General features: G+C 36.5%; 3 protein-coding genes across 10 annotated transcripts in view; all 3 read left to right on the forward strand.

Moving 5' to 3' along the window:
* Positions 1 to 340: 340 nt before the first annotated feature.
* Positions 341 to 2,861, forward strand: gabarapa (GABA(A) receptor-associated protein a). The gene is made up of 5 exons (XM_048186527.1): positions 341 to 344; positions 680 to 921; positions 1,608 to 1,686; positions 1,787 to 1,905; positions 2,058 to 2,861. Exons 1-5 carry the CDS (start codon positions 341 to 343, stop codon positions 2,136 to 2,138), a joined length of 525 nt encoding a protein of 174 aa, XP_048042484.1. The 3' UTR covers positions 2,139 to 2,861.
* Positions 2,862 to 3,833: 972 nt separating this feature from the next.
* Positions 3,834 to 9,899, forward strand: gps2 (G protein pathway suppressor 2). Of its 8 annotated transcripts, none has more exons than XM_048187442.1 (13): positions 3,835 to 4,002; positions 4,338 to 4,408; positions 4,751 to 4,868; positions 5,042 to 5,151; positions 5,260 to 5,384; positions 5,715 to 5,794; positions 6,125 to 6,204; positions 6,376 to 6,550; positions 7,125 to 7,208; positions 7,674 to 7,750; positions 7,846 to 7,941; positions 8,089 to 8,172; positions 9,155 to 9,899. In XM_048187442.1, exons 2-13 carry the CDS (start codon positions 4,406 to 4,408, stop codon positions 9,245 to 9,247), a joined length of 1,125 nt encoding a protein of 374 aa, XP_048043399.1. In that variant the 5' UTR covers positions 3,835 to 4,002; positions 4,338 to 4,405; the 3' UTR covers positions 9,248 to 9,899. The 8 variants fall into 8 exon arrangements, with proteins under 8 accessions (XP_048043402.1, XP_048043403.1, XP_048043404.1 ...); XM_048187443.1 differs by having other exon boundaries at positions 4,385 to 4,408; XM_048187444.1 differs by having other exon boundaries at positions 4,399 to 4,408.
* A 7,846-nt stretch (positions 9,900 to 17,745) lies between these two features.
* tp53 (tumor protein p53) overlaps positions 17,746 to 18,688 on the forward strand; it is an 8,920-nt gene continuing 7,977 nt past the window's right edge. The window contains exons 1-2 of the mRNA XM_048187451.1: positions 17,746 to 17,945; positions 18,610 to 18,687. Of these exons, the coding sequence (XP_048043408.1) occupies positions 18,632 to 18,687 (56 nt within the window). The 5' untranslated portion in view covers positions 17,746 to 17,945; positions 18,610 to 18,631. The remainder of the gene's footprint in view (positions 17,946 to 18,609; position 18,688) is intronic.

Genomic DNA, 18,688 nt, shown 5'->3' on the forward strand with positions numbered 1-18,688 from the left:
GGCTTGGTAGTCAATGCCCCCCTCTGTTGTAGCCTTTTCATTATATAAGCATTTGTTTTACTTTGGAATGATTTTAGTTACTGGTTTCATGATAGTCCGTCAGATTGTAAACTGCATAATTTTTTTCCCAGTCTTGTGTAGGCATAAGACAATGTAACAATGAAACCTATATCATTTTAGTGCATAAGCATTTACAGAGAACTAAAAGTAGGATTTTGAATATCTTTGAGGCACCCATTCACAACCTAAAGTTATATTCAAGTCCTCCCTGTTTGTTCATGGCATGGGTTGTCCCCTTGAGAGGGAGTTTACTGTTAGCAAGCTGGGTTTCCCTACAAAGATGGGTAAGTTGATAAGTGCCTACCTACCAGTAGTTTTGATTAAACTCAAAACTGGTCTGTGGTTTATAATGACTCATTTGAAAATTTATCTTGAATTTCTATCTAAAGCACCTCATTTCAGCCTGAGAACATGCATCAAGTCTTGAATGATTTGAACCTTTAACCTTTTCATTGCCAGGCCACCTGTGATGTAGACTGCATCACATTCGGTATGCTAATTGTCCTTACAGAACAATGCATGTTGTATTACTTTAACAATTTGTTTTTTGTTTTAACCGTTTAGATTTCAGGTAATGCCACGTAGGCCTCCTGGCTGCCGAGGACGTCATTACGCAGCTGACGGGATGTGACGTGCGCCGCCTCCCTTGTTCCTTGTTATTGGATATCTCTCCGCCCTCCGACGCAGTTGTCAAAAAGATCTAAGCTATTTTGTAAACACCGTCGACGGCAGATTTTCTTGGAGATTTTAAGCATCTCCCAGCCCTTGACAATGAAGTTTATGTACAAAGAAGAACATCCCTTTGAGAAGCGACGGTCCGAGGGGGAGAAAATCAGAAAGAAGTACCCGGACAGAGTGCCTGTGAGTCGGACAAATGAGTTGTTTTTGTCAGGGCCCCGCTCTTGCAGATAACATAAACCTATCGAGGAATTACACAGTGACAGCGCTTATTCATATGGAGGAACCTTGTGAAAATAGTTATTTGCTTAAAAAAATGCGAAATAATGTATATATACGATTAATTAACGAATTGTCATTGTCGTTTTTAAACTGTCCTTCAAATATGAAAGGACTAGCGTTAGCGTCAGTTAGCTTTTGTCTCAATTTGAAATTGTGGCATCGTTTAAAGTACAAGTAATAGAAGAATTAATATCTTTTTATGAGAATATATGATATAGGTTTAAATGTTAGTGACATTTAAATGATACATATCAAGTTATTTAACATCATAAAAAGAGAGCCGGGAAACTGCTTTGTATCCTGCACATGATATTGAATCATTCTATTGTTTTGACAGAGTCGAGGACAAAATGACTACAATATTACGTTTTCTGACACAATATCATGTGGCCTCACACTGGGTTCATTTTCAGTTATATTATGTGTCGTCAGTCAAATATCAGCAGTGAAATTTGTTAGAATGGGAATGAGCCCTAAACTGGGGAATACCCCTGACACTGTTGTTATACAACTGAAAGATGCACTTGTTCTCACATGACTAACAGTGGTTATCATCATCATCATCATAACTGATTTGTTTTTCGCAGGTGATCGTAGAGAAAGCTCCCAAAGCCAGAATAGGAGATCTGGACAAGAAGAAATATCTTGTCCCTTCTGACCTCACAGGTTAATTTCCTTGTAAAATATGGAATCATTTGCATAATATTTAATGGTATTAAAATATGTAGGATTATGTATGTTATGACACATTTTCTTATTTCTGAAGTGGGGCAGTTCTACTTCCTCATTCGGAAAAGGATCCACTTGAGGGCCGAAGATGCCCTCTTCTTCTTTGTCAACAACGTCATTCCTCCCACATCAGCCACTATGGGGCTGCTCTACCAGGTACATCCTTTTTTTTTATGTATCTGAACATAACTTATTTTGCTTGTTCCAGATTTTGCACCGGTTTGTTTACATCAGTATATTTAGGAAAGTGTCATTTTCAGTGAGAATGAAGCATTTCTAAACTCTTTGTATCTGTTTCTGTATTTTAGGAGCACCATGAAGAAGACTTTTTCCTTTACATTGCCTACAGTGATGAAAGCGTCTATGGGGACGTTTTGAGAGATGTGTAACCAATTTTCTTGCCCCACACTACCCCTGTTTAAAATAAAATGATCAATATGTTAGGCTACACAAAGTGTACATGTTGAATGCACTTTCATATCCTCCTCCTAGTCTAAAATCTTGTTTGTACTCTATGCTGCCTGCATATTGTTCCTTCCTACTTTAGAGTTCCCCCCTCAGTCTTGCTTTTAGGCCCGATACTTTGTCCTGGTCTGTTTCAGTAAATTAGTGGTGCTCATATCCGTAAAAGCTTTTTCAATGTTCTACACTTCCCCTTTCACATTTTCTCACTTTCCCTTGGCACCGACATGCATCCTGAAGTCACTTTGCTATTCTACAGTCTTTATTGTTTGGTTTGATTTTGTTTTTAGCTACCATATTTGCACAGACCAAAATCACTGATAATACTGGACTATCATACCATGTAATGTGTGTGAGTGTGAGCGTGTTTGTGTATCATTGCCAATAATTATTATTTTTAAATGGGTTGGGATTGCTGTTTATTTGAATAAACTGGTTAAAAGATTAAAAAAATGTCTTTTCAGTCCACATATTGTAGGAGACTGCTTGTTTATTTCTCAGTTGTGTTATTATCATTATTATGAAGGTTAAAGTTTATGACTTGATTGGCTTTTTTGGGCTTATTTTTATTATGGATTGGTATGTTTTGTTCCTTTTGCCCTAAAGATCCATCTTAAGCTTGCCACCATTATAAACCTGATGTAAAAATCTGCCTGTGTGAGTCTTTAATGAATCTGAGAATATCTGTTGTGCATGTTTTATAGTTAGTATGTTTTATAATAAATTATGCATATTAATTATATAATAATAATTTAAAACTTAATCTTAATGGGCTTTTGGGAATAAGTCAAATGCATTGTGATCCTGCTCAATAATGCCCATGATTTTGCAGAGGTCTTAATTAAATTTTTATGTTTTATTTCATAAAGTAATGATTATAATTAATTCCTGAGTAGAAGCCTTTTTAGCAACATGACATAAGATGGCCATGTAACAATTACTTTAGAAAAAAACTTGTTTTAGGTATTGCTGAACTTAGGTAAAATTTAAAAGTATTGTTTTGCACATATATACATTTATGTATGCTAAATTTAGCTAATAGAAGTAGCAGAATAATTAAATGATATTCCTTATTATGAGACATGTCAATAACCTACGAATAAAAGATTTTCAAAACATAGTTGAAAGCTGGGCCTAATGAAAACTTGCCGTTCGTTTCATTTCCAAGTGGTGCTCACTAGCAATTTTGTCACTAGATTTAGTGTCTTCCCTGCCCCTTTTGAGACTTTTTCAAAAGTTTAGGGTCAAATCTAGCAACTTCTTGGACAAACCTTTTCTAGATTCTTATTTTGCCCACTGATCTATATCTATATATAGAATAGATCAATGAATGTGCCATTTTCATGTCATCTAGTGACATTTAGCTGCCAGTTTTAGCTACTTTCAATTGAAGTTTTGCAGTTGGGGCAGTTGGGAACACACTGGTCCAGTTCCTCTTCTGAACGTCATGGGTTGAGCTTGACCTAGTCCATCTCTATCTCTGTGGATCTAATGGGTGGAGGGATAGAGTTATGGGTAGGTCAGGGTGCGGTTGGACCTTCTAGCTCCACCTATTACGCCCAAATTACATCTAGAGAGGAGGAGCTCGACTTAATGGCTCTGCAGTGAGCAGCCTCTTCTTTTCTGCTCACTGACACTTGCCGTCATCAAGACACACCCACAGCGGAAGTGGGCCAAACTGGGTTTCCTGTCATTTTTATTTTGGTTAATTACTGATACACTTGTTTATTTTTCTTTAAGGAAAGCCTTCAGACAAGCTCAGCATACTTTTAATCTCAGAAGCGGACAAAAGTGCGTTACATGAAGATTCCACGAATTTCACTGCAAGAGTTTTATTTAGTTCGCTGATTTTGCAAGCTAGCTGCCTAAGCTGTCACTTGAGCCGTTAGCCTGCTAGCCTAATGGTCAGGTGTTAATGCATCTTACTGGATGGAAATAGAAATACTGTAATCACTTTCGTCTATAAAATCATGCCTATGAAAGGTGATTTTCTTGGACAGATTAACTGAATAGCCTGTCAAAACTTTCAGCTTACTGCAAGCATAGCCAGCTAGCTTGTCAAGTCATTATAGAGCTAACCCGGTGCAGGGGAGTTTGCTGATTTACTGCCTTATATTGCTTCTCAGATTACCACATCTCTTTCTCCTAATTTATATTTTGATCTAACTCGTAGTCTTTGGTTTTTAGAATTGATATGGTAAGTTGGTTTATAAAACGTAGGCAAGGCTTGTCGACTTTTTGACAGCTGCCTTAGTTCGTGTTTGTGATGTGTCATTATGTGAAATTTTTGAATTGTGCTGCACAGAAATAATAAGAATGTTATTGGTTCTGTTATGTTTTTAACATTGTCATTTAACAAGGTAAAATAATTTCCAGACTTTAAGTTCTTTAATTGTTTCTCACTCTTCACTATTCTTGCTGAGATAAGGCCACTAATATCTGAATTTAATCTTAGTGTACTAATTAGTGACAGAAAATGTAGCTGATATTAATGTTTTATGATCCATGTGTAACTTTTTACCTCTCACCTCTACTCCAGCTGGCACCACCAATCCCTACCATCATGCCGGCTCTTCTGGAGAGGCCCAAACTGTCTAATGCCATGGCACGTGCCTTACACAAGCACATTATGAGAGAGAGGGAGCGGAAGAGGCAAGGTGAGCCCTGGAATCTCCTGTATATTATTTTTACTACAAATAAATGAAATAATTTCCATGTTCATCTTGCTTTCTGGTGCTTTGTGTGAATTATAGGGTTGTTTATGCATGTAGCTACTTTTAAAGTCATTTTAAAAATAACTTTGTGATCAGTTGTCAATTGTTTATCTCAGAGGAGGAAGAGGTTGACAAAATGATGGAGCAGAAACTAAAAGAAGAGGAAGAGAGGAAGAGGAAGAAAGAGATGGAGGAGAGGATGTCCTTAGAGGAGACTAAAGAGCAGGTAAGTCTGTATGATTGCTGTTTGATTTTTTTGATTATTTACAAAAGATACAGACATTATTGCACAGGACTCCTGACCAATATTTTTAATCTCTTTCTCTGTCTTCAGATTATGAAGATGGGAGTGAAGCTTCAGGGTCTTCAAGAGGAGAAGCACCAACTTTTCCTACAGCTGAAGAAAGTCCTACATGAGGAGGAGAAAAGACGACGGAAAGAACAGAGGTACGGGAAAGAGTAAGTTTTTGGTTTTTTTGGTTTTTTTAAAGAAATACAAATAAGATTTTTATTCAGCAAGGATGCATTAAACTGACAGTAAAGACATTTAAAATATTACAAAAGATTTCTATATAAAAAAATACTGTTCTTTTGAAATTCGTCAAAGAATGAAGGATCACATGACACGAAAGACTGGATTATTGGCTACTGAAAGAATACCAAAATGAAATACTGAAAATTCCCCACTAAAAGGGGGGGAAAAAAACATTATTATACAAAGCTGTCAGATTTTGCAAATGACATGTCTGTTATTCAAGTTATAACTAGAATTCTTGTATATGTTTACAGTGACATGACAACTCTGACTTCAGCAACATACCAGCCAAACATGGCCATCCACCCTGGACAGCACCTTCTTAGCATGCAAGGTGACCACTATATGGCATTTTCAGTAATTTGTCACAAAAGTATAGGCCTGGTTTCACAAACAGGGTTTAGATTAAGCCAGGATTAGGCCTTAGTTCAATTAGGATATTTAAGTATCTTTTATAAACATGCCTTAGAAAAAACATTACTGGTGTGCATTTTGAGACAAAACAATGGCATTGACATATTTTAAGATGTGTCAGTACAAGTTGCTTTCAGTTAAAACAGCTCAAACATGCATTTTAGTCTAGGACTAGCTTAAGCTTTGTATGTGAAACGGGGGTTTTTTGTTGTTAGAATTGCCCTATAATAATGACTTAATTGCTTATCAGCAGGTCAGGTGAGTCATGGGCGCCCAGGCGCTCTTCTTGGGGAACGCAGTAAACAGCTCTTCCAGTCTCCAGTCATTCCTGTGAGTGTGACATTTTAATGTAAAGCAATTTAAATGTATTTAAAACATGCAAACCAACACTTTTTAGTGATGCGGGACACCTGGTTAAGTTACTACTCACTGTTGTTTGCATGTTTGGTGTCTTCACTTGTGTTCATTGAAAATGTTATTGGCTGCTTGCCACCACCCCAGGCGCGTCATTTCCAGTCTCAGCCGGGATTCAGTGCAGGTGGAACAGAGCATGGCCAGTACTCCGGAGGCCAGCCGAGTCACAGCCCGTATGGAGTCAGTCAGCCGCAGCATACATCACCTTTTGCCTCCAGTCAGCCAGTGCCAGCCAACTATGCCAGTGGTTCACAACTGAGAGGTACCTAGTTTTAATTTTCCCTCAGTGCTTATGTTTGGAGATATGGGTATGAGTGATTATTTGCTTGTAAGTCTCAAAGACTGATCCGAAGGATGGTCCTGACTCTCTGTGTTTCCATGGCACTTCTTGTAAAGAGTAGGAGTGTAATCCTGGTATCCTGGCCCTATTCCCTCATTGGCCCTTATCAATCATGGCCTCCCAATAATTCTCTTCCATTGAATTGTCTCTATCACTCTCCTCTCCATTTATGGCTGATGTGTGGTGAGTGTACTGTTGCACTGTGGCTGCTGTTGCATTATCCAAGGGTGCGTTTCCCAAAAGCAATTCTGGTCACAAGTTCCGTCATTACAACAGAGGTCAATGGAACTTGTGACCATAGTTTGCTAACGATGCTTTTGGGAGAACCCTTATCCAATTGCAAAGCACTTTGATGCAACAGTAGTATCTAAAAATATGTTATATAATAAAAATGCTTCATTAATTCAAAGGTTCTTACAATATTTTTTTTGTTGTGTTCTTGACCATGGTGTAAATTTGGGATGTGTTGTTGTGGTGATACCTTTTCTGTTTCCAGGTGCATCAGCTTTCCAGGCCATGCAGTACCTGCCCCATCAGCAGCAGGGCTATGCTGTCCACAGTCACTTCACCTCTCAGCCAGGTGTGTGTAATTTGTGTGTGAATGACTTCATTTCCCTATAGCATACTATTATAACGAAACAGTATAGTATAGCGATATTTGATCATTAATGTTGCTGCACATAAAAAGCATTTCAAATCAGTCATTTGGAAGGAAGGTGCCACACTACCATTTAAAAGATTGGGGTCGGGTTGGTTTTAATGTTTTTGAAAGAAATCTCTCTTATGCTCACAAAGGCGGCTTTTTTTTTTTTTTTGCTTTTTTTTTGGTGTAAAAACTAATATTGTGAAATATTATTACAATTTAAAATAACTGTTTTCTATTAATATATTTTTACAATGTCTTTTCTTACTTTGATGGCAAAGATGAATCTTCAGCACATTAAGTTTTAGAACAGGGCCTTTGACACATAAATGTTAAAATTTCCTCCATCTGCTTTTTGGCAGACACCTTCACACTCTGTCTGTATTCCATCCTTCTCTCCAGGTTACATCCCCAGTGCTGGGATTCCCCTGCAAAAACAATTGGAACATGCCAACCAGCAGTCTGGCTTCACAGACTCTGTAAGTAGGGTTGGTCAGGAAGAACACTCACTAAACTAGAAAAGGAAGGTCATCTGAGTGTCTGTGTAAATAATGACTCATATTTGTGTTTTCAGAGTTCCCTGAGGCCCATGCATCCACAGGCTCTACATGTCAGCGCTTCAGGTTTGCTCCCCACACCCTCTATTGCTGTCCAGATCCCACCGGGCAAGGTCAGAGCCAAAACCAATTAATTAAATCTCCATTAAAACAGCCTTGTAATGGTCTGCAGATATGCATCCTTTCATCTTTAAATACCTGAATTTCATTGCTCTTGTTGTTCTTTGGGCATAAATGTCTTGCCTGTTTCTTTTGGACAGTCTGGCTTACCATATGCACATCCACCAAGGCCAGCTTCCCCAGGTGCATTCACGCATGGAACGCCCTCACAACAAGCACATGCAGTGAGTTCTGTCCAAACTAAGCATATTGTTTTATAGCATGTATGTACATTTATACACTGTTCAAAAGTCAGTGAATTTTTAAAAATTATTTTTATTCAGCAAGGATGCATTAAATTGATCAAACGTGACCGTAAAGTCTTTTACATGGTTACAAAAGGTTTCTGTTTTAAATAAATGGTGCTCTTTTTAACTTTTTATCCATCAAAGAATCATGAAAAAGCATAATATGGTATTCACACAAAATATTAAATGGATAGTTCACCCAAAAATGAAAATTCTCCCATGATTTACTCACCCTCAAGCCACCATAGGTGGATGTTTAGGATGTTTTTTTTTTTTTTTTTTACAAAAAAGCATCGCTTCACTTCAAAAGGCCTTTATTAACCCCCTGGAGCCATATGGATTACTTTTATTATGGATGGATGCATTTTTTTTTTCTTTGAAATGTGGCCACCCATTCACAACCATTATAAAGTTCGGAGGAACAAGGATATTTTTAAATATATCTCTGATTTTGTTTGTCTGAAAGACGAACACCTAGGATGGCTTGAGGGTGAGTAAATCATGGGCTAATTTTCATTTTTAGGTGAAATAACCCTTTAAGCAGCACAACTGTTTTCAAAATGGATCAGCATATTAGTATGATTTCTGAAGGATCATGTGACACTGAAGACTGCAGTAATGGCTACTAAAAATTCAGCTTTGCCATCACAGGAATATTTGACATTTTATAATGCATTAAAATAGAAAACGGTTATTTTAAATAGTAATAATGTTTCACAGTATTACAGTTCTTACTGTATTTTGATCAAATAAATGCAGCCTTGGTGAGCAGAAGAGACTTCTTTTACCAACCCCAAACTTTTGAACAGTAGAGTGTATACTATATTAAACATTTTTTATCAATTAAAGTAATTCAGTGTCTGATTAAGGTCTGTATAAGGAAAGTGACATTCGCTTTTTTTCTCATTCTGCTGTACAGGCTACATTTCAAAGCTCTTCTCAACCAGCCCCTCGCCACACCTACCTCTCTCACAGCCAATCAGGGCAGAGGTTTTACCACCATGGCAAATAGCTATTAATTTCAGTCTATTGCAGAATGTTTGGGGTAGAAGAACAGATTCACCACTTACACTTTGGAGCCTTTTGGATTAAAGCTACACACAGCACACAACGCTTGGCATTATAGTGTTATCACATAGAACACATGACTGTATTACTGTCACATGCAAGTAATTTTCTCTGTTATTCTTCAATTGTTAGACCTCCCTTTGCAACAGGGTATGCCATTTATTTCAATATTACAGTGGGATGTGTCTGAAAGTTTCTTTTATTCATATGAAGACATTGACAACAGCTGTGCCAACATTAGTAACATCACAGTACCACCATTAAATGACACAACTAGAGTTAAATCTGGCTTTAAAAACTAACTAAACAATGTAGAAACAGATTAGAAGATTATATTTCCATGTTCTGTAACAGACCTCCCACTCAGGGCTGTCTATAACTTGCATTAACATTGATGAATGCACCTCTTCCCTAATTCAAAGAATAGGGAAATAATATTTTCATATGATTTTAAATTGTAAATGTAAATGTTTTTACCCAACCAACTGAATTTCACAAAATTGCACTTAAAAATATACATTTTATTAATAATCTGTTTTAAAACAAAACAAAAAGAAGCTTGTTAAAATAGTAATAAATAGTTGTGTAGAAAAAAATATTTTGACTTTGTCATCTTTTTATTTAGACTCTTTATTGGGGGTAAGAAAAATATCCATATCCTCTTGACTACCAGGCCAGCTATCGAGTTTTGTCCTCTGTAGAGGACATTATATTTTAAGACCTTACATGCCACAGTTTTTGTCTGGATGTCCTGTAAAGAGCCAAATGTTCGGCGCTACCATTACAATGCTTCAAGAGTCAGGATATTTTTAAATATATCTCCGATTGTGTTTGTCTGAAAGAAGATAATTATATACACCTAGGATGGCTTGAGGGTGAATAAATCATAGGATAATTTTCATTTTTAGGTGAACTATCCCTTTAATAATGTAGTTGGAAAGAAGTGTTTTTTGTTTTTGTTTTTAAATTGAGCTATGAAAAGAACTTGATTAAGTTCATATAGCACTGACTCTGAACAATCTGAGTAGTTGATTTTGGTTCAACTTTGATGTTTTTCATAGGGCGTTTCTCTTCTAGTGGGTAATTCCACAGTAATTGACCACATATTACTTTATGTCATCTTTAAAGCATGCCAGTTTTTGTTTTAAGTCAGTCCTACCCACATTCCCGTCGAGTTTAAGCAGGTATGCATGCACAGTGCTTCCCACAGGTTTGATATACTTTCCACTGTATACTGGTGGGACAAGACCCACCCAGTTTTTTGGGGGACATTCTAAAACGCTAACTGTGAAAAAGCTTAACGTGGCTTAATGTACTAAGACAGTGATATTAACAGACCAAACTCAGTAAACATCTTACTAATAAAGCATACTATGCACAGCAAAGCAAATGAGCCCAGAATATGAACGCAACGCGTTTAATTTCACGTTAAGTGTTTACCTCCCATAGAAAACTGTTATAAAGAAAACACTTCACGTCGCTTAATGTAAGTGATATTAAAAGATCAAATCACAAACCAATTTTTCTGTATAGTAATGCTTTAGTATAGTGTTTACTAAGTTTGGTCTTTTAAAGGTGCTAAAGAGGATGTTTTGTTTTATACATTTTTGCAATATTACTTGAAACTGTCTTTACTAACTGATAAAAGACTATTTATTAGGTGCACTGAAAGGAATAATATTAATATACATCATCTGTGCACGAGGTAGGGCCTTAAAAACATCAGCCAATCGCGTGATGATCGCGTAAACGATTGGCTCTCTGGCTTGTCAATCACTGCCGTGACGTTCCTTGTGAGAGACGAGCGCGGCTGCGCGCTCCAGTAACTTTCCACACTCCACAGGTGCCGCATGCAATGTTTTTGTCAGGAGACAGGAGAAACAACTGCAGATTATGAGTTACCTGCGGTGAGTCCGACATAATGAATCCACAAACACGACACAGCGAATGCCGGCGGTAAACACTCATGTTCCAATACTCGTGCACGAGTTTTGGGAGGCGTTCTCTTGAAATGAGCTGTGAAGGAGGGGGGCTCTTCTTACGCATGCGCTCATTTCAAAAACTCAGTAACAGTCTTTGGATTCTCAGTCGACGAAAAAATCCTCTCTATCACCTTTAATGCCACTGTCTTAGTGACATGTAATTAAACGTGTTGCGTTCTGGGCTTATCTGCTTTTCTGTACATAGTATGCTTTATTAGTATGGAGTTTACTATGGTTTGTTAATAGGCTAACTCTGTCTTAGTAAATTAAGCCACGTTAAGCATTTTAGAATGTCCCTCATAGGGGACTCATTTTAACAACTCTAATTCAGCTCATTGAGCACATAGTAGGCTATATGGAAATTGATTTCTGGATATCATAATGCTATTTTTGTTTATTTAGCCAAGTGTAGTGTAAATGCAGATATCGGATAGGGGTCACTTTTAAAAGAAGATGTAAGCAGGTCATCAAAAAATCGGATATAGTCAAAAATCGGAATTGGTAGGTCTTGATGGACAATTCTGATTTTTTGAATATATCCGATTTTTTTGACGACCTGCTTACATCTTCTTTAGCTGGCTAAAATGCTTTGGTGGACACATGGCTGCACATGCACATTGGCAGGTCCAGCCTGGAAAAAACTGCTTTTTGTCATTTAAGCATTTAGAAACAAAATTTATGAGACAGTTGTTGTCAGATTTCATTGGTGATTTCTTTGTGAACAGCTCTGAAGAATTTAATGTTTCCCCATTCAAAGAGGTAGTAGCTGTCCTTGCATGACTGAAATAGCTGCCCAAGAAGCGTTTCAAAGATGGCTGACGAATGAAATGATTTGCCTTAGGCTGTGTCCCAATTCAGAGGCTGCATCCTTTGAAGGACTCAGACTTTGAAGCGTTGAGCGTTGTTAAATGGGATGGTCTAGCCTACTGAGGACTGTTCTTGTCGCCTAGCAACTATGACAGCTGCCGTTGATGAGTGGCAGAAACGTTTGTACTGGATTTCTTTAAAAGTTACATTAAACTGGAGCTGGAAACAAAACAGGGTTTACAAACAGTCTAAATATGTTCACCATGGTCCCTTTCTGCATACAATAAAGAGTATAATCACATATTAGTAAGAAATGTCAACATTTGAACCGATTTAGAGGTTGTTGTTTTTTTAATTTTTACATTCATCATCAGATATTTGGGTAAGTTGACACCCAATACTTGCGTTTAAAAGTTTAATTCGTTAAGTTCTCTCAAAAAAATCCTGTCGTAGCTGGTGTGCAATGAAGGTAGGCAAGGCCGTGAAGGATCCATCAGTTGTATCCTTTATTTCACAAGAAACAAAGGACGTATTTGAAGGAGCCTTCGAATTGGGACAGCCTTCGTCGTCCCAATTATTAACTTTAGAAGTGAACATCAAGGAACATATTAAAATAATAATAATAATAAAAACAAAAACTAAAACCATCATTATTCACTCAGTCTCATGTTGTCCCAAACCGTATGTCTTTCTTTTGTGTTCCATAGAACAGTTTTGGAATAATAAGAGGGTGAGTAAATAATGACAGAATGTTTATTTCAGGGTAAACTGTACTTTTGTCAAGTTATAAGGTCCACTGATAAGAGTACTGAGAGTAAAATTCATTGGAAGTATGTGGTTAGCCATCAGAGACTTCCAAACTTGTTCTCTAAAAACCGCTAAAACTTGGCAGGAAGTTATGGAGGAAGTTGTGTAGGTTGGGACTGGTCTGCCTCCTTTTCCGTACCACTCCTTTCACAGTAATTACATTTACTAAGGAGTCCGAGAGATACTTTTTTTGTGGTTGCAGCTCACAGATAACATCAAGTGGAAATATTTCATAAACTTGTGTGTTTAATTTATGTAAATAATTTGCATAAAACATTACGCATTTTAAACTTGGTTCAGTCTTGAGTTATAGTGCTTATGTATGAGTATATGGATTAATTAAGTGAATATTTGGTATACAAAATGTGTGAGTATATGCATGTAGAAAAAGAGCGGGAATGAGAGGTGTCTGTGTGTGTGAGTGTGTGTGTGTGTGAGTGAGTGAGTGAGTGAGTGAAAGAGAGCGAATGAGAGCGAATACAAATTTAGCTGTTGATTCACCTCCGGCCCGCCCACTTACTGTTGGCCTCAGCTGTTTTGCTTCTCAAACTGCTGTCTCAAACCGTCAAGAGTAAACCAAAGTGAGAATGAAAAGCCTGTGATTAATGTTAAAGATGACATAAAGCAAGCTTCTTGAAAAAAAGATGAAAAAAAAAAAGACTACAAAACCCATCAAGTACTTATTCACTCCTTTGAGTTAATTTTGTGTGTGCACTCAGTGAATAGTGAATAATGAATAATGAACACGTTCGTCTGTGACTTAAGTGAGGTCATATCTATGCGATAATCCGAGATTTCATGTTTCATTTTGAATTATCCTAACCTTCAACTTAAACGGCTGTTCAGTCACAGTTTCCTTTTCAATCAAAAACCAAACCTCAGAGCTAATTTAGAGCAAAATATTAGTCAGCTTGAGTAAAAGAAAAAATCAAAAGTGAAACTACTTCAGCTGTTTTATCAGACCCAAACGAAAGACAGTTGTTCGTCACATCATTCGGAGTGTTGTTTGTTCTCTCTGTGTTTAATGTAGTGTGTACAGTGTGATGCTGGGTCAGTTAGTCAAATTAGGACAGTGACGTGAGAGAAAACATGTGACTAAACAGGCGGGAAGATTCACCTCGGAAGAGAATGATGAGCTGCAAAATGAAAGAACTGTGTACAAACAAGACAAGTACAAGAAGAGCACATTTGATCTCCACCATCATTTTTCAATGGAAATTAAAGACACATTGTATAAGACACTGAAATGGCTGGGAGATTTTGTATGCAGGCCAGCCACTAGTGAGACAGCAGGGCGGAAGTTGACAATGCAGTTTAAGCCGGTATGAGAGAGAGAAGAAGGGAGGGAGAGAGAGAGAGAGAGAGAGAGAGAGAGAGAGTGAAAGCCTCTCATGACTCATGAAGATGGAGCTTCTTTCGAAAAAACGAGAAAAATACATTATGCCAAAAGCAAAAGAAACAGAATTTTTTGCTGTATTATTTATGATAACTTTTTTTTAAGTGAGATGCGTCAAAATGAAAGTGCAGTGGCAACCAATGAATGGGCTGACTCTTCGACTCTTGGCAGGAACGTACTGCATCACTGGGTACCGATGTTTATGGTTTGTTTGTGTGGGTTTTTTTTTTGGAGTTCTGTCTACCTATAAATCAAGTAAGTGACAGTATCCGAGTACATATATTTTTGTCTTTACATTTTACTCATTGTCATATTTTGACAGTGCTTTGGATTTAGTTATGGAAATGTTACAAGTTGTAGTCACTGATATGATATACGGTCAAAATACATTCCCGGGTATTTTCGAGGGTATGCGGTCCATCCATATATTTAAAAAAGCGCACGAAAAACTATTGGTTGTTTCTTGACCCCCCTTCATGACGTTTTTGTCTCTTATTTGACAAGTTCACTGCATAAACTAATGCAGCTGTCTTTCTGTTTCAAACTGATTAATATTCACAATATTCACGCTCCGTTAAGCGCCGATTAATTTGCGAGATGGAACCAACATATCCTTCGACTTCATATTCGGGATTTGAGAATTTTATTCCCAGTTATCGGACTGAAGCTCCAAACTTTAACAGGTGGGTGACAAGGTAGCTGACCTGTAGAAGTTCTGCATAAATTTGTTTATATATCAGCAAATCGAATGTAATATTGTTCACTTTTACGTTTATTTATACAATTTCGGATACATTTCGTCCTGTTTTTAATATTATTATCCTCGATTTTGGCAGAGGTGCCTGGTTGCTAAATGCTAAGTGACATGTGCTTGGTAAAAACTATGATGAAACACAAGTAAATGCAAAGTTAAATCTCAGTATTACCTTCGAAATATAATTTCGAGCAATTACTTGTACCAGCTTGTTATACATTTATGATTTTATATGTATTATGGAAAATTACTGTTATCCATTGATGTCAGCCATTTTAAGAAAGAAGATATGTAGTTTCTGTTTTTTATATTTCCTCTTGTCTCCTTTTGATTTAAACATATTATTATGAGATTATGATGTTTATTTTTTCAGTCATTCAGGATTTTCATTGGTAAATGTTATGCTATTATGTTAACAGCATGTCAGAATTACACTTTTGAAGAGAAATGAGGAAATGTTAATGTGACATGGGGTTTATCATGTGTTGTAACCATGATTTAAAATTAAGAATTCGAATTTTGGATTTATATATTTAATACGGATGTTTTTGACAAATTGAATGCTTTACAATAATAATACTGATAAGCTAGAATTAATTTTTTACTGTGAAAAAAACATAGCCAATGCTATTAATTCAAATACATGCTAGAAATAATATCACACATCATATTCATACAAAGGATTATTCATTTTGTCAACAATGATATTCTTGAGTGTCTTTCATCTATAAAGAGTGCAAAGTGCCTATTGAGATGACAAAAATGTAAGAGTTTATCAGGTGATTTTAAATTTGCTTCATTGAAAGACACTCATAAACAAAATAAAGTGATCACAACATCAATGTTGTGAATTTTTTTTTACAGTTATACAATTTTTCCTTTTAACAAAGAGAAATTTCGAGACATCAAAATCAGGTGATTTTTAGCTGTGGCTTTTAGAACTGCTCTAGAATGTTCCTTCACACACACACTCACACACGTGCACAACATTAAGCTTCCGTTTCTCTGTGTTATATGAAAAAGACACTAATTTTAATGTTTTCTTTTTTGCGTTTGTCCACAACTAGGTTTATTACATCGATCACCGTAATTTGTCCTTTTTGGAGAAAAATTAATTACAGCACACGAAGACATGAAAAAACTTAGACATGTCGGTTCGAATAATGTTCTGAGTAATGTAATATATAGTAATGAATTGCTCAGAATTGAAATTAAAAAATGATTAGTGCAAAAAAACAATTAGTGTGTAGGTTTCATTATGTCTTTATACTGTAATGGGTCTAATACAAATGCTACAAAGTAAATTGTCTCCAAAAACACAATATTGCCCTTGAAATATATTATTTATACCACTGAACATGATAATGTTGATTATGCAATACAAAATATATGCATGGGATTCTGCTTTTGTTTCTTGTACTCTTTTCTTTTTATTTTAACACCAATCACACAAACATTTCAAAATAAATCACATTCATGATGAATGACTCATAATATCAAATTAATTGGTTTTGTCTCGAAAAGATTTGATTATTTTAAGAAAATATGTTCTTAAAGTGATTTGCATTGTGACTAATCCTTTTTATCCTTGAAAAACCCTGGAGATGCAGAAGCCCGTTTCATATGGAAAAATAAGTATATGTCTAAGCTAACTTTTTCTGACGGTTTCATTTCTTCTCTGGGTTATAAAAGCACAAAATGCTGATGAGAGGCTGGTGTTAATGTTAACTTATATTCTGTAGCACCAGTTGCTGATCAGTTTCTGTCGTAGACCAAGAACTGACTTTAAGCTTCATTTACTTTGTAATATTTACACAAGCATTTTTTCCTCATAACATTTCCTCATAAATGCGATGTATAGCTAATGTGAATTGAACCGTTAAACGTGACAACATAATATATTTCATCATAATACTTCTGAAATGTTCATCATCGCATCATAACACCACTTTCAGTCTGAGTGATATTTCTATCATGAAAGACCCTTTTTTTGCATTATGTAAGTGATGTGGGGACTCAACTGACTGGTCAGAAGTTTCATGTATGATTTTATAACTCATGGCAGCAATCACAGAAATTCTGTGGCTGTGATGTGGGTGAACAGTTATTTTGGTAGGCCTCTGCTCTGGAGCTCATTATTTGGAAACATTCCTGCAGACATACACAACATTGTATATGTATGCAAAAACGAGTGACTTTCTGTTAGTACCTCTGTTAGATTCAGATGGTTTTCATTTGATGCCAGCCATGCCATGTCCTGGAGATTCGCGCTTGAGTTTTCAAACCTAATAAAAAAATCAATGACCCATAATGTCTCGAATTCCTCTGTATTATCAATCTCTTACATTTCTTTGCCTAGAAATCTATAGATACGTTTTGCGTAATACATTGTCAAATATATATTCGATATGATATTAGAAATAAAATTAGATATTTGTACTCCAAGCGGGCTCGGGCGACATAGATGCAACGCAGAAGAATAAAAGACAAGATATTTCTAACAACTTCCTCATTAAGCAGATTCCACTCCTTTTGAAATAACGTAATCGATTTTCGTAAACATATTAGATAATTTAAAAAAAAAAAAAAAAAAATGGAAACGTAATTGACGAGTTGTCTATTAAAATAGTGCTTTATTTTTATTTTTCTCGTTTAAGTCGTTCTCTGTGTGTGAGCCGTAGTCAGTCAGGTGACGCTGACGTAGCAGACTCCTCCTGTCGGGGAATCCCCAAAACTCCACGCGTGAATTTTTTTGCTTTGGTTTTGGAAGAAACGCTTTTTGTTGTTGTTTTGGAGGTTGGGGTGATTCTCTCGAAACATCACCCAAACATCATCGCAGCAAGAGTACCCGATAACCGTTTTGGGAGAAGAGGTCAGCAAAGTGAATTGTCGCAAGGTAACAGAGAGACACTTGTGTTGATTTGTTAGAGCATAAATTTATGCTTGTTTGATTTGAAAATGTTTTCCTCATTTAAAGTCGGCAGTTGAAGTACAAAAGTATTTCTTGTGTTCAAAAATGATTATTTTGACGAGCTGACGTTGGTGTGATGAAAAACGGTTTAAAAATGTAGATTACAACAAATGAATTAACAGGAGCGGAAACTCACAGGCCCGAATTCGCTTTAAACGTTATTGAAACGTCAGTGATAACCGCGGAGTGAGTTAGCTAACGTTAGTTAGCGGAGGAAAGTGTGAAAATCGGTTCCCGCTGTTGTAAATTAATGTTTTTTTATATATATATTTATATTTGTGTCTTTTATGTCTAAACAAAAACATTTCGGTTTACTTTAACGATATCTACAAATGTGCGATTAGCCTGTGAAACAGATTAGCAACTTAGCTAAGCGGTATCTTCGCGACTTTGCGATCGCTTATATGAACGTTTTCTGAGCTGTCATTCAATAAAAAGTCTTCGCGATGATATTTACAAACGGGATTTAGTTGTTTAATTAAGTTAACGCACTTCGCAAAGAGACAACATCGCGAGCGTGAGGTATTTTATTATCGCAACATTTCCCCTAAAGTGTTCAGAGGACTGAAAGTTTTGTATTTTGTTTTAGTTTTGCGAATCTGAAACAGGACATGGCAGAAAATCCGGAGAGTCAAGAGTTTGCTGACCTCTGGGAGCGCAACCTCATG

The sequence above is a fragment of the Megalobrama amblycephala genome, linkage group LG4 (genome assembly GCF_018812025.1).
Source record: "Megalobrama amblycephala isolate DHTTF-2021 linkage group LG4, ASM1881202v1, whole genome shotgun sequence".
Lineage (NCBI taxonomy): Eukaryota > Metazoa > Chordata > Actinopteri > Cypriniformes > Xenocyprididae > Megalobrama > Megalobrama amblycephala.